This window comes from Gekko japonicus, unplaced genomic scaffold (assembly GCF_001447785.1).
Source record: "Gekko japonicus isolate JY-2015 unplaced genomic scaffold, Gekko_japonicus_V1.1 scaffold1053, whole genome shotgun sequence".
Lineage (NCBI taxonomy): Eukaryota > Metazoa > Chordata > Lepidosauria > Squamata > Gekkonidae > Gekko > Gekko japonicus.
In genome coordinates this window covers 529,322-544,717 of record NW_015177042.1, presented here as the reverse complement: position 1 = coordinate 544,717, position 15,396 = coordinate 529,322, and the positions used below count along the sequence as shown (strand labels likewise).

The 15,396-nt window shown below is 52.5% G+C and overlaps 1 protein-coding gene across 1 annotated transcript in view; it reads left to right on the top strand.

The window, feature by feature from the left end:
• LOC107124583 overlaps positions 1 to 14,528 on the top strand; it is a 117,009-nt gene extending 102,481 nt beyond the window's left edge. The window contains 3 exon segments of the mRNA XM_015428070.1: positions 5,113 to 6,285; positions 8,871 to 8,997; positions 13,177 to 14,528. Of these exon segments, the coding sequence (XP_015283556.1) occupies positions 5,113 to 6,285; positions 8,871 to 8,997; positions 13,177 to 14,528 (2,652 nt within the window).
• Positions 14,529 to 15,396: the final 868 nt, after the last annotated feature.

Here is a 15,396-nt window from a genome sequence, read left to right as displayed (position 1 = left end):
CTTTCCCTGTTCCCCCATGGCAATATTTGCTCCAGGGGCAGATTCCTGGACAGCAGCTGGGATTAGCAGAGAAAGTTTCTTTTAAATCAGATTTGCATTTCTGACCCCTGCGGCTCTCTTGGGTACGATTGAGAAAAGCAGGGGATTCAAACACTGTTCTTAAGGTCATTTTTAACGGGGCACCGTCCTTGTTTCATTTTATGTAGGGCACTGAGGCGTCCTGTTCAAGTAAGAGCTGGGAAAGTCCTTTCCTGGGTGCCTTAAGACACCTTGGAAATTGGGCTGGTGGTGACCCTTGTTCCGCCTCCCTTTGCTTCATTGGTCTGATACTTTGTCCACAAGGAGAACAGTCCACAAGCAAAGGGTGGTAATTTGTTGACAGAGAACAAACCAGAGCTTTTGGTGACCCCGTTAACGTTTTAAATTCATTCAGTTGTTAAAAATAAGCTGACGGGTTATCCATCCAATCTTACCCATCCAGTTAATCTATCAAGGGCTTTTTTTAAAAAAAAAGAGTTGCTGGAACTCTCAAGAGGAAAATGAAGTTTTCAACGTGTATACTGAAAACTCACAATTTTTAAAAAACATTTCAAAATGAAGTGTTTGTCCAGGCCCTGCTTGAAGACTGCCAGTGGGGGTGGGAGCCCCACACCTCCCTACGGAGCTGATTCCACCGCTGCACAACTCTTACTGGGAACCCCCCCCCACCGCCCCCTAATATCCAGCCAGTACCTTTCTGCCCATAATTTAAACCCAATTCCAATTCCAATAACCTTGACTGGCATAACAATAATTTTTAAAAGAAAACAGTGCAAATCAGCCCATATGCCAAATAAAAAAACAGAGTACAGCGATTTGTAACATTGTATATAGTAATAATAATAGGGCAAAATGATAAAAGTTCGGAACAGTAATCTCGAGCATCACAGTAATTCCCTTCTGGGCTTTGGGAGCTCTGCAGGCACCGACATAGGACTGGGTTCCATGCTGGAAGTGGATGCCCCAGAGAGGAGGAGAAGGAGGAGAAGAAGAAGGAAAGGAGGAGGAGGAGGAGTAGATTAGGTTTATACCCCGCCCTTCACTACCGGAAGGAGTCTCAGAGCGGTTTATAATCTCCTTTCCCTTCCCCGCCCCACAACAGACACCCAGGGCCGGCCTGAGGTTTTTTTGGGCCCTAGGCAGGACTACTTTCTCCCCCCCCCGGCGTGCGCCCCAATTACGGGGTTGCCAACCTCCAGGCAGGGCCTGGAGAGAAGGAAGTCCAACTTCTCTCCCACCTGCCCCCCAGCTGACTTCCCCACTGCCTGGACTCATGTTCTGCTGCCATCCTCTGGAGCGCGGCAGCCAGCCTCCCTGGCTATGGCACCCGGAAAGAGAGCTGCGGCCGCCCCAAGCAGGGCGGTCGTCTGCGCACCAGCCCCGACAGGCCGAAACCTCCTGGGGCCCCTACTCGCCTGCGTGGCTCTCCCTCTGGCCCACCTCGGCTGCACCCCCTCCCTGCGTGGAGCTCCTCCGGGCAGCGCTCAAACCTCGCCAGGTCAGCTGCTTTGTTGGGGGTTTTTTGGACGGGGGGTGGCAGGAAGAGGCAGAAGGAAGGAAGCGGGCGTCCCCGTCCAAACCCCCAGTCGACGATGCCACCACCCCGCCTTCTCCTCCTTCCTCAATCCCTCCTCTCGTCCCGCCACCTCAGGAGCAGGGCCCGGGTGGGGAGGCGGGGCTGGAGCGCAGCCCCAGCCGAGAGTGAGCCCACCGCCTACCCCACAGGCTGCAACAATCACTGGACAGGCTGCTTCTCGGGGGGGGGGGCGCATCTGCGCAATGAAGCGGGGAGGAGCGAGGAAAGGCGCAACCCGCCTTTGTCGACCCCTTTAGTGCCGCACATGCCATGCGGCTGGGAGCGGCAATGGCGCATGAGCTTTTTTTTGGGGGGAGGCGCAGTTCGGCGCCCCATCCAGGGCCCGGCTCTCTAGGCGAATGCCTAGTTCGCCTAGTGGGTGAGCCGGCCCTGCAGACACTCTGTGAGGTAGGTGGGGCTGAGAGAGCTCTTAGAGAACTGCCCTTGAGAGAACAGCTCTGAAAGAACTTGTAACTGACCTAACGTCATGCCAGTAGCCACATGTGGAGAAGCGGGGAATCAAACCTGGTTCTCCCAGATTACAATCCGCGCTCCTAACCACTACACCAAACTAGTTCTCATCTTAAGGAGATGCACTCAGAAATAACCCAAATGTTATTCACTGGGCCTTACTTCCAGGAAAGCTTTCTTTTAAAAAAAATTTATTTATTACTTTTATACATACTGATTTGTTCATTATATATACATACATCTTAGAGTCATTCATCAATTTTCTAACCATTTATACATTCCCGACCATCGTTTTACAAAAATTTCATCTTTTTTTCCCTTTAGCATTAAGCTCAATTTATCTATTTCAGCTACCCTCATCAGATTCTCTATCACTTCTTCCTGTTTCGGGGTATTATCTTGTTTCCAGTATTTTGCCCATTTTATCCTAGCTATGGTTATTATATATAATATTAAACATTTTTCATTATAATTGATACTTTCTGGTAGTATATTAAGTAAAAATATTTCCAGCCGTAGCTCAAGTTTCACCTTCGTTATTTCTTGTATTATTTTCTGAATAAATGTCCAGAATTACAAAAATTCAGGAAAACTTTCTTAAGACTACAGACAAAATGTATTTCAAAATAGGGCTCCATTAAAAAGTTGGACAGGAAATTTTATTTATTAAATTCAGTTTTTATACTGTCAGATAGTACTAAATGTACTTATTAAAATACTTTTACCCCACCTTTCCCCATCATTCAAGATGTTTTCCAAATCTCAGCCAACTCTCCTTCCTTAAGCCCCCATCCTGTTTTATTGCTTTTTCCCTTTAAACATTCCCCTTTCCCAAAACCTCTTCCTCAGATGGGATTTCAGGGTTGCCAACTCCAGATTGTGAAATTCCCTGATATTTGAGGATGGAGACTGCGGAGGGTGGGCTTTCGGGAGGGGAGTGATCTCAGCAGCATATATACACCATCCAAAGCAGCCATTTTCTCCAGGGGAGCTGACCTATGTAGAGTGGAGGCTGGCAATCCTATGTCAGATGCATTGTTGAAAAGGAATGTTAAACAGATTCCTTCTGTTCTCTGTACCACACAACTGACTCCAATTAATCATATAAGACTAAATGGATTTTTCTTTTGCCTCACTTGCAAGAATGCTCATGGAGTTGAGAAACCAAGGCATTAGGAGAGCCAGTTTGGTATACTGGTTAAGAGAGCGGACTCTAATCTGGCAGAACTGGGTTTGATTCCCTACTCTTCCACATGCAGCCAGCTGGGTGACCATTCATACTACAAGTCAGTGACAGGTTCTCTCAGAGCTGTTCTCTCAAGAGAACAGGTCTCCCCACCCCTTTCTACTATATTGGTAGACCTGGCCTCCGGATACGGCTGCCAAGTGGGGGTGGGGGGCAGGTAAACCCCCACTTTGGAGGCCCGATTTCTGACACCATGGAATTGGGCCCCAGGGGGAACCCCACCCCTGCGTGCGCGTCACCAGGAAGTTACGTGGGCACGCTGGGGGCAGGGCCACGGCCATACAAGGGAAAACTCTATGGTTTTCCCTTGTATGGCCGTGGCCCCGCCCCCAGCATGCCTGGCGTCCTCCCGTCACTTCTGGGTGATGTGCGGCCACCGGCCAGGAGCCCCCTACTCCCGGCGAAGAATACACTTGGCAACCCTACCTCCGGAGAACAGGTCTACCTGCCCCAATCCACTATATTAGTAGACCTGGTCTCCAGGGGTCTAGCCACCGCAGTCCATTACATTGGTAACCTGGCCTCTGGAGAACAGGTCTACCCACCCCAGTCCACTATATTGGTAGACCTGAGCTTGGACCGTCGCATTGTGCTGACCCTTAGAAAACATACCAGTACTTAGGGGAGAAAAAACTCTTGCAGTCTACTTTAGGATTTTAAAGTGCAATATGACAGCCAGCATTACAGGTCAAGTATCCCAGAGGTGGAACAATCACAGTCAGAACCCTGGTTAACCTAACAAACAGGAAGTTGCTTAAATGTTATCAACCTGCCCAAAATATTTATTCAAATACTTATATCCCACTTTTCCCTGTGACTCAAGGCAGCTTACAAATAATACAGAAAAGCATAATAGGGTTGTGCAAAAAAATCACGTTCCCCCCCCCCCCGGCTCAATTATAGCCTATGGGGACCATTATAGCCAATGACCCCCATAGACTATAATGGAGAATTGATCTGGGTGTATCTGGGCCTCTGGGGGCTGTTTTGTTTGAGGTAGAGGCACCAAATTTGCAACATAGCTGCTGGTGCCTCTCCTTAATCCCCACCCCAGGATTCAAGAGGATTGGACCAGGGGGTTCAATTCTATGGGCCCCAGAAGGAGGTGCCCCCATCTTCAGTTGTTGTTGTGAGTTGAAGCTAAATGCGCTGAGCAGCCCTCTGAAATCTTGTGTGCCAGTGCACCCTAGTGCAACTTAGAGGGAACTGTGCTCACAGTGTGTCTGCTGTGGGGAAGGGAAGGGAAAGGAGATTGTAAGCTGCTCTGAGACTCCAAGTGAAGGGTGGGGTATACATTCAATCTCTTCTCTTCTTCTTCTAGTCGGTCCAAAAGCCCTAGGGTATACCAGTGTTCCTGACAAGTGCCTCTCCCCTTTGAACCTCTGAAAGGGCAATTCCATTACTTCTCCAAGCACCCTGTTCCTGAACTGCCGTTAGAATAAACAGGTTGTTCCCTCACATTTACCATCAACTGGTCTGCTGATTTAACATTTTGCTTCTTTTCGTTCTCTTTGCCCAGAAGGAGTGCACGTTGAAGCCTCTGAGCCTTCGGAAAAGACTTTCCCTCGGCTGTGGTTGAGAGCATCCTGTGGTAACCGTGTTGGAGGCCCAATACAGATCACCCCAGCCCTTTTGCGCGGAGCCCAGCTCATGAAGCTGGCATCTGGGGGCAGCCCAGCAACTTCCTGAGAAAGAGACTTCCCAGGTCCAAGGCACCGAGCTGGAAAGACTTAGAAAAATGGCTGCCAGGGTTGAGACCGGATCCACGCTTGGTGTTCAGGCTCTGACAGAGCCGGCCCTCCAGGAGGCCGATGCCCTAGGAAGGCCGGCCAGTCTGCCCAGTGTGGTGCAGTGTGGCACAATGGAAGAGCTGCTCCGTCAGGTGGCTCCAGAGCAAGCGCACGCTGTTACGCCACAGTGCTGGGAGGACTCTTGGCAGCGGGTGTTACAAGCCATGGGGACCCAGTTCTTGCCTTGTATCTCCACGAATGAAAACTTGCAGTCTAGGGAGGCCCATTGTCTTCCGACGTGCTCGGAACCAGCAAGGACGTCTGAGGAGGTCCAAGGCACTGAGTTGGAAGACATGGCTGCCAAGGTAGAGACCGGATCCACGCTTGCTGTTCAGGCCCTGACAGAGCCGCCCCCCCAGGAGGCCGATGCCCTAGGAAGGCCGGCCAGTCTGCCCAGCGTGGTGCAGTGTGGCACAATGGAAGAGCTGCTCCGTCATGTGGCTCCAGAGCAGGCGCACGATGTTACGCCACAGTGCTGGGAGGACTCTTGGCAGCGGGTGTTACAGGCCATGGGAACCCAGTCCTTGCCGTGTATCTCCAGGAGTGAAAAGCTGGAGTCTAGAGAGGCCCACCGTCCTCCAACATTCTTGGAACGAGCCAGGACATCTGAGGGGTTCCTTACAGGTGTAGATGCCTCTTCTGAGGCAGTGCCAGAATGGTCACTCTCACTGAACAACACGTGGGCGCTTAAATTCCACCTGGAGGATGATATTGAGGCCTACCTGGAGGCCTTTGAGGGAGTGGCCCACGCCTGCCAGTGGCCCAGAGAAGAGTGGGTTGCCCGGCTGAAGGCGTACCTGAGTGGCCAAGCTCTTCTGGCCTGCAGAGTCTCCGAGTGCCTCTCTACTCAGGACTACCACCTAGTGAAGGAGAGAATCCTCAACCGGTACGGCGTCACTCTAGAGAAACAACGGCAACGCTTCAGGCAGTTCCGGTACCAGGAGGCTGAGGGGCCCCGAGAGGCGTGTAAGAAGCTGCGGGCACTCGGGCACCGCTGGCTGAAGCCAGAGAAACACACCAAGGAGCACATCTTGGAGTTGCTGATCTTAGAGCAGTTCCTGACGATCCTGCCACAGGAAATGCAGAGCTGGGTCAGGAAATGTAGCCCCGACACCTGTGCCCAGGCGGTGGATCTCGCCGAAAGCTTCCAGCTGGGAAAGCAGGTAACTGAGCAGAGAGATGGGGAGGACTTGCTCCCTGTGAGCAAGGAGGCCGCTTTGTATTCATTTCTTTGTCGACCTCGAGATATTCAGAACACAAGAAGCACCTTGCTGGATCTAGGCTCGCAATTCCTGACAATTTGGGGGTGGTGCCTGAGTAGGGTTGCCAAGTGTATTTTAGAGCCCGGCGGGGGAGCCTTGCTGGGCTCCGGGAGGTGTCCGTGGATGCGCGCGCCGCCAGAAGTGACACGCGATGTCGATCACGTTGGGGGCGTGGCCCCGATCGTCGGAGGGAAAACCATAGAGTTTTCCCTCCAACGATCGGGGCCACGCCCCCAACGTGATCGACGTGGTTGCGTCACGCCACGCTTCGAGGGGCGGCGTTCCCCCTGGGGCCCGATTCCGCAGCAGCGGAAATCGGGCCTCCAAAGTGGGGGTTTACCCACCACCCGCCCCCACTTGGCAGTAGGGTTGCCAAGTGGCACTTACCCTGCCGGCGGGGGACTCCTGTTTGGCTCCCGGGGTGTGTGTTTCCCTTGTATGGCCGTGGCCCCGCCCCCAGCGTGCCCGGCGTCATGACGTCACTTCCCTGTGACGTGCACGCTGGGGCGGGGTTCCCCCTGGGGCCCGATTCCCTGGCGTCGGGGAATGGGCCTCTGGGGCGTGGGGATTTCTGCCCCCCCGGGGGGACTTGGCAGCCCTACTTGGCAGCCCTATGCCTGAGGAGAACACAGTTTGGGGAGGAGGAGAGGGACCTCAACTGGGATATAATGCCATAGATTCCCCCCTCCAAACCAGCCATTTTTCTCCCATAGGAGCTGATTTCTGTGGACTGGAGATAGGATTGCCAACCTCCACGTAGGGCCCAGAGATCTCCCAGAATTACAACCGATCTCCAGATGACAGAGAAAATGGCCGCTTTGGAGGGTGGACTCTATAGCAATATACCCCGCCGAGATCCCTCCTCTCTCAAAGCCCAATTCTACCCCCCCAAAAAAAAAAAATTCCAGGAATTTCCAACCTGGAGCTGGCAACCCTCTCTGGAGACCAGCTGGAGAATGCCAATTCTAGCTGGATGAGACCAAAGGCCCAACAAGTCCAACACCCGTTTCCTACAGTGGCCAACCTGACGAGTTTGGGATAGGGTTGCCAGATCCCCTCCTCTCTCTGGTGCGGGGATTTGGGGGTTGTTCTGGGATGTCCCCAATGTGATGATGTCACCCGGGGGCTCTAGTTTGAGGGCAAAACTGTGGTAAAACTGGCTTAAAACCATAGAGTTTTGCCCACAAACCAGAGTGTCCCCGCGCAACATCCTCAGTGTGATTATGACATTTTTGAGGTGGGTGTTTGGTAGGGTTGCCAAATGTGATTTTCTTACCGGCGGGGGTTCCTCCGGCTGGTCCGGGAGCCGCTGGGGGATGTGTGCGCGCGCGCCGCCAGGACGTCACCGGAAGTGACGTCACACGCTGGGCGGGGCCACGCCGTTTGAGGGGAAAACTCTTTGTTTTCCCCTCAAACGGCGTGGCTCCGCCCCCAGCGTGCGACGTCACTTCCGGGTGACGTCCACGCGGGGGTGGGGGTTCCCCCGGGCCCCGATTCCGGCGCGCCGGGAATCGGGGTTTTTGGGGTGAGGTTTCCCCCACTGGCCAGCAGCAGGCAGAACCCCCCCAAAACCACGGGAAACCCCACCCCAGCCTGGGGACTGGCAAACCTACCTTTGGAAGCCCACAAAGAGGGTATGAAAGCAGTGACAACCAGGGCTTTTTGGGTAGAAAAAGCCCAGCAGGAACTCATTAGCATAATAGGCCACACCCAACAGCAGGAACCTATTAGCATATTAGGCCACACCCTGACAACCCAGCTCATGAACCTTTTAGGCCACACCCCCATGTTACCAGAAGTTAGGTTATCCAGCCACACCCTCCTTTTGCCTCTTATTCTGTTCACCTTGTTTGTTGTCCAAACCCAGGGCTTTTTTTGTAGCAGGAACTCCTTTGCATGTTAGGCCACACACCCCTAATGTAGCCCATCCTAATGAGTTTCTGCTATTGGGTGTGGCCTATTATGCTAATGAGTTCCTGCTGGCCAACTTGGGAGCCAGCCGGAACTCCGTTCTTGTGCAGTCCTGCCCAAAAATAGCCCTGGTGACAACCCTCAGAGGTGCCACAGAGTAGCTTGAATTCTTTGGGGTGAGGTAGGGGGAGGTGGTGGCCTTGCAATAGCCTTTGGGTTGGATCCAGCCAGCTTTTCTGCTGGTAAAAAAGGGAATATTCCCTTTTAGCACCTAAAAAAGCTATACTGTGGATCATGGACAGAAGCCCCCCCCCCGGGGGGGGGGGGCGGAGCTGTGTTAAGGAGAAAAATGGGGTGAGATTGAGTGGGGAAATCTGCCTGGATCTAACCTCTTGTGTCTGGGGACACTGTTCAGATTTCACAGCTGAGCTGGGGCTGGCTGCTGAGTCGTTCTTACTGCTGTATCGGAAGACTGGGAAAAGGGCCTTTCCCTCAGTGTATTTTGGGCCTGGTGGAGCCTGGCTTGTGTTTTCCCTTTCCATTTCTAAACAGATGCTTCTTTCCTCTCCCTGAAGCCACCGGTGCCGTTCAGAGAGGTCTGCGTGAAGTTCACCGACACCGAGTGGGCCTTGCTGTCAGAGGAGCAGAAGGCGTTGTATTGCGAGGTCATGCTGGAGAACTTCCGGAATGTGTCCACACTGGGTGAGAATCGGCCTGCTCTCTAGGCTTCTCTCTTGTGTGTCCCTTGCAGCAAGCGCCAGGGCCGACTCTTTCCTAGTTCCCTCATCAACCCTGGGGACCTTAACTACATTGTACAGTGGGTTGGATCCATCCAGCTTTTCCACCTAGTCTCACCCAGTTCCCTTCCACGTGACCACCCCCATCCCACATGGCTTTGGTAGATGTAGGTTTCATGACCCCAGCAAATGATCAAGGGGATGTGTGTGCTTCCTTACCTTTTCACCACCAGAAAAAGCTGGTTGGATCCAACTAGGGATGCCAGCCTCCAGGTCAGGCCTGGGGATCCCCTGGAATTATGGCTGAACTCCAGATTATAGAGATCAGTTCCCTTGGAGAAAATGGATGCTTTGGAGAGAGGACTCTATGGCATTGTACCCCACTGAGGCCCCTGTCCTCCCCAGGCTCCACCCCCAAATCTCCAGGAGTTTCCCAACCTGGATCTGGCAACCCTCCCCCCCATCCCTGGGGGGGGGGTCCCCGCCAGCCATAGATCCAACCCATTGTCCCCCATCAAGCAGACTTCCTCTGGGAAACTTGACTCCATAGCTCGTGGGGGCCCAATTCAGATCAGGACCATGGTACCTTCCCCTCTGCATCGGCCTCCCAGCTAGAAATGGCCTGTGTGCCAGGTATTATCCCCAGCTGAAGACAATTGGCCGCAGTACATGGGCATTCAGTCAGTAAGCATGCAGCCCTCAGTGTGGCAAAGAGCAGTACCCTGGGGCCATGTCAGGTCTGGAAATCATTGTTGCAAATTTTTGTTAGGCATTCAGAGAACTTTTCCTGGGGTCCCTTGAACCATGATCCCTAACAGTTAAAGCAGGTCTTAAATGTGTTATAGAGACATGCCAACTGGAACAGCCTTTCTTGGTTTTGACTTTAAGCAGACTCTGCTCACACCCTGACAGATCTCCCTTCTCTCTCTTTTGCAGGAGTTCCTCAGCAGAAGCCCAGGTTAATCACCCAGATAGAGGAAAGGGGAGAACCACGTTTCCAAGGTGAAAGCTCAGCGACCATAAGAGAAGATTCTTCAGAAGGTCAGTTCAAGGGAGGGGCTTCACCTCCTGCGGCAGCCATTTTGTGGTTGGCTCCACCTCCTGTAGCAGCCATTTTGTGGTTGACTCCACCTCCGGTGGCAGCCATTTTGTGGTTGGCTCCACCTCCTGCGGCAGCCATTTTGTGGTTGGCTCCGCCTCCTGCGGCAGCCATTTTGTGGTCGGCTCTGCCTTCTGCAGCAGTCATTTTGTTGTTGGCTTTGCCTCCTGCAGCAGCCATTTTGTGGTTGTGCCCACCATCCCGTGTCAGAATTCCAAACGTCCTCACAGGCTCAGAAAGGCTCGGGACTCTCCTCGTTTAGGGTGTCTCCCAATGCGCATAATTCCAATAGTAAACTATCTGTGGAAGTTCAATAATCATGGAACCCACAGACTGAAATTAGATCAAAAGAGTTTTCAGATAAACATTAGGAAGAACTTCTTGACGGTTAGAGTGGTTCCTCAGTGGAACAGGCTTCCTTGGGAGGTGGTGGGCTCTTCTTCTTTGGAGGTTTTCAAACAGAGGCTAGATGGCCATCTGACAGCAATGCTGATTCTGTGAACTGAGGCAGATCATGAAAGGGAGGGCGGGAAGGGTTGCCTCGGTGCTTAGTTCTTGTAGCCCTTTCTTACACACCCAGGGAAATGCCGATGGCCACTTTAGGGTCAAGAAGTAATTTCCTCCAGACCAGTTTAGCCAGGGATCCTGGAGGGTTAGGGTTTTTTTTGGGGGGGGGGTTTGCCATAAAACTGGGTTTGATTCCCCACTCCTCCACTTGCAGCTGCTGGATGACTTTGGGCAAGCCATAGTTCTGTCAGAACTGTCCTTGAAATGGCCATTTTTGAAAGAGCTCTCTTAGCCCCACGGACCTCACAGGGTGTCTGTTGTGGGGAGGGGAAGGGAAAGGAGTTTGTAAGCCGCTCTGAGACTCCGAGTGAAGGGCGGGGTATAAATCCAGTCTCTCCTTCATCTTCTGGGCATGGAGCGGGGGTCACTGGGAGTATGTGAGGGAGGTAATTATGAATTTCCTGCATTGTGCAGAGGGTTGAACTAGATGACCCTGGAGGTCCCTTCCAACTCTGTGATTCTATGAGATGCAGGTTCAAATTCCGACTCAACCAGGAAAGCTCGCTGGTTGACTTGGGAGCAGTCACACATTCCAAGCCTAGCCTACCTCACAGGGATGTTGTGTGGATAAAATGGAAGCAAGGAGAATGATGTAAGCAGCTTTGGGTCCCCACTGGGGAGAAAGGCAGGGCATAAAGGAAGAAATAAAATTCCTAACTTTATTCGTTTACTTTATTTATATCCCATTTTTCTCCCTGACTGAAAGCAGCTTCCATCCTTCTCCTCTCCTCCATTTTATCCTCACAACAACCCTGTGAGGTCAGCTGGTCTGAGAGTGCGTGACTGGCCCAAGGTCTCCCAGTAAGTTTCCGTGGCAGAGTGGGAAACTGAACCCGGGTCTCCCGTATCTTAGTCTGACACTCTAAATGCTGCACTACACTGGCTGTCTCTTTTGAGGACTAGAACCTTGTCCTTGCTTTTAAAAGGCTTTTGTCCCTACAGAATTCAGTAGCAGCAGCAGCAGCAGCAATAAATGCTGATTTCTGGCTCTCGTAATCTCTGGGGTCCTTCAGCACAGATCATTCATCCTTATCCTCAGGCTTCGGTCACACGCGCCACTTGGAATGGTGGGGAAGTGAGGTTATTTCTTCCGGAGGAATTCGACATGCAGTTGCGAGATCACACCTCCCTTTGTAGCTGCGGGCTCAGCCCGTCACTGTGTGATCAGACGCAACCAGGGCTATTTTTGGGCAGGAACGCCCAGGAACGGAGTTCCGGCTGGCTCCGGAGTTGGCCACGCCCAGCAGGAACTCATTAACATAACAGGCCACACCCAACAGCAGAAACTCATTAGGATTGGCTACATTAGGGGCATGTGGCCTAACATGCAAAGGAGTTCCTGTTCCAAAAAAAGGCTCTGGGTTTTGACAACAAACAAGGTAAACAGAATAAGAAGCAAAAGATGGGGGTGGCTGGATGACCAGACTTCTGGTAACATGGGGGTGCGGCCTAATATGCTAATTAGTTCCTGCTGGGCTTTTTCTACAAAAAAAGCCCTGGACGCAACTGTGGGTGAATTGGGTTTTTTTGGCCGTTTGTTTCCCATGCGCATAAACGAGGAATCACACCTCTGCACTGAGGGCCCTCTATGGAGTATGCGATGATGCACATACTGCGAAGGGGGGGGGAGGCACTGAGCTGGGATGGCATGATCAGACCATCCCGATGGCGTGAGAGCGTACTTGTGCGATCAGACAAGGGAAAGTCCATCCGTGGCCCATTGGAACCTGTCAGAGCCGGACGTTCCCTGCTGTCTTTTAACTCCGGTTCTGTGGCGGAACAGCACGGGGTGCCGCCGACGGCGGGACGCTTCCGAGACGTTGCTGTCTGATCGTGCCCTTTAGATCCATCAGGCTTTTGCACCTACGTCGTATCTAAAGGGGCGTGTGATCGCAGCCTGACTGATAAACCAGGATGGCAACAGAATGTACGGGACCTGGAGCAGAAGGTGGTTGTGGAACTTCTTATGCTTATTCCCAGGGCTATTTTTGGGCAGGAACGCACAGGAACGGAGTTCCGGCTGTCTCCCAGGTTGGCCACGCCCAGCAGGAACTCATTAGCATAATAGGCCACACCCAACAGCAGAAATTCATTAGGATTGGCTACATTAGGGGTGTGTGGCTTAACATGCAAAGGAGTTCCTGCTCCAAAAAAAGGCCCTGGGTTTTGACAACAAACAAAGTAAACATAATAACAAGCAAAAGGTGGGTGTGGCTGGATAACCACACTTCTGGTAACACAGGTGCTAATGAGCTGTGCTAGCAGGGGTGTGGCCTAATATGCTAATGAGTTCCTGCTGGGCTTTTTCTACAAAAAGAGCCCTGCTCCTATTCCACACCAAAAACGTAGGATGGTCTTTTCTCCCCACATCATACATGCATTTTTTCTTATCATCAACCAGAAATCTGGACTAGGAGCTGTTGGGGGGGGGACCTTCGGAGACAAACTTGCATCAGCTTTTCATTCTTTCTCTTGCAGGAAATGCACTGCTTCTAGCCTTTAAGAAACTGGTACTGGAGAAGAGGCCTGAGACAAAGAGGGCCCAAACAGTGGGGACGGGAGAATCCATGGCAATGGAAGCAAGTCAGGAGTGTTCAGGCCTGGTGGATCTGGTTAACAATGAGTTTCCCACTCCTGAGAAGCAGCAGTCTTCTAAACCCCACAAAAGGGGGCATAAAAGGATGTCCCCGAGAAGAAATCGCCCCACGAAAAGGCAAGCATCAGCCCCCAAGGGTAAAAAACTCAAAAGAAAAATGCAGAAGACACCGCCGATAAGCCAGCTTGCTTCCAGGCCCGAGATGTCTCAGTCACCTTTGCAAGGAGAAACATCTGGAGAGCAGGGAGCTAGCTCCACAACTGCAACTGCCAAGCCCCGTAAGCGCAAGAAGAGACCCGGCCCGCAGGACAGACCCCCAAAGCTGAAGAAGCAGCCGTCGTTGCAAGGTGAACCTCCCAAACTGAGAAATAAACTAGAGGCAAGCAATGAGCCCCCCAAGCTGAAGAAGGAACAGCCATTGCCAGATGACACACCTCCTGGGGAGAAGAGCCAGCCTCAGGGGGAGAAGAGCCAGCCTCAGGGGGAGAAACAGCCTCAGGAGGAGAAAGAGCCGCCGCCATCCATCGAGGTGAAATTCCCCGAGACCACCATCCCAATCGTCACGTGGCACCCGCCGTTCAGTGCCACGGTGGCTTCAGACCTCGCGTGTCCGGATTGCGGGCGGGCCTTCAGGCAGAGGGCCGATGTGCGCCGCCATCGGTATGTCCACACCAAGGAGAAGCCATACGCCTGCGCGCTGTGTGACAAGCGTTTCGGCCACCCGAGCAACCTGCACATTCACCAGCGGACGCACAGCGGCGAGCGGCCGTACAAGTGCCCGGAGTGCGGGAAGGCCTTCACCCAGAGCTGCAACCTGCGGACGCACCGCAAGATCCACAGCGGGAGCAAGCCGTTCCGCTGCTGCGTTTGCAGCAAGTCCTTCCTCCACCGCTCCATCCTCATCATCCACCAGCGTGTGCACACCGGGGAGCGCCCCTACGCCTGCTCCGTCTGCCCTAAGCGCTTTGCGGACCGATCTACCTTGGTGCAACACGAGCGCACGCACACAGGCGAGAGACCTTATGCGTGCCAGGAATGTGAGCGGAGGTTCAGCCAGCTTTCACACCTTGTCAAGCACACCCGTGTCCACCCAGGTGCCAGAGGGTCACCCCCCAAGTCGTCTCCGGGCCGAAGAACGTTCATGCAGCCAAATCCCAAAGACTTGCAGAAGAACACAAAGCAGCTGATAAATCGATCAAAAACCCCACCTGATCGACTACCAAAGTCTTCCTGATAAATCAGGAAACATATTTTTTAAATAGTCATCTTTCAAGACATAAGCACTTACAAAAACTGTAGGCAGCCCCCTCCTTTCAAAAAGGAGGGCATGTCTCTTTTAAGACGGTATCTGCTGCAACAAGGATGTTTTCTAGAAACCAAATATGCTCTTATTTTTCCCTTTTGGAAGCATTGTTTTACTCGGATTATGGATCAAGGACATTTTCAGTAATCTGACGGTGATAATAATAGAATGGGGCTGCGGTGGCTCAAGGGGTTAAGACGCTGAACTGCAGACCAGAAGGTCGGTAGTTCAGCAGTTCGAGACCTGAGTACCGCATGATGGAGTGAGCTCCCGTCTCTGGTCCCAGCTCCTGCCATCCTAGCAGTTCAAAAGCAAGAAATTGCAAGTAGATAAATAGGTACCACTTCGGTGGGAAGGTCACAGTGTTCCGTGCACCTTGGCGTCTAGTCATGCCAGCCACATGACCACGGAAATGACTTCGGATAGCGCTGGCTCTTTGGCTTGGAAACGGAGATGAGCACCATGCCCTAGAGTCGGATTCGACTGGCTTTCGAGCAAGGGAAACCTTTACCTTTACTAATAACAGTAGAATAGATAACAGACAATCCGCTCAGCTTGAACGGCACCCAAGGAAACTGCCTCAAGGGAAGGCTAGACCTGGCATGCAGGAAGTAAAGAACTACATGTCAGTTCAGAACAAACAGTCCACCCGAACTGGCACCCTATCTTCAGATGGCAGCCAACCAGATTCCACAAGGGTGTGATTCCTTCATCTCTCCGTATCCCAGCCGTTTGGTTGCCAGAAGTGTTCTTATGTGACGAACGGGGATTGCACATCTTCCCAGAACTCTCGTAATGC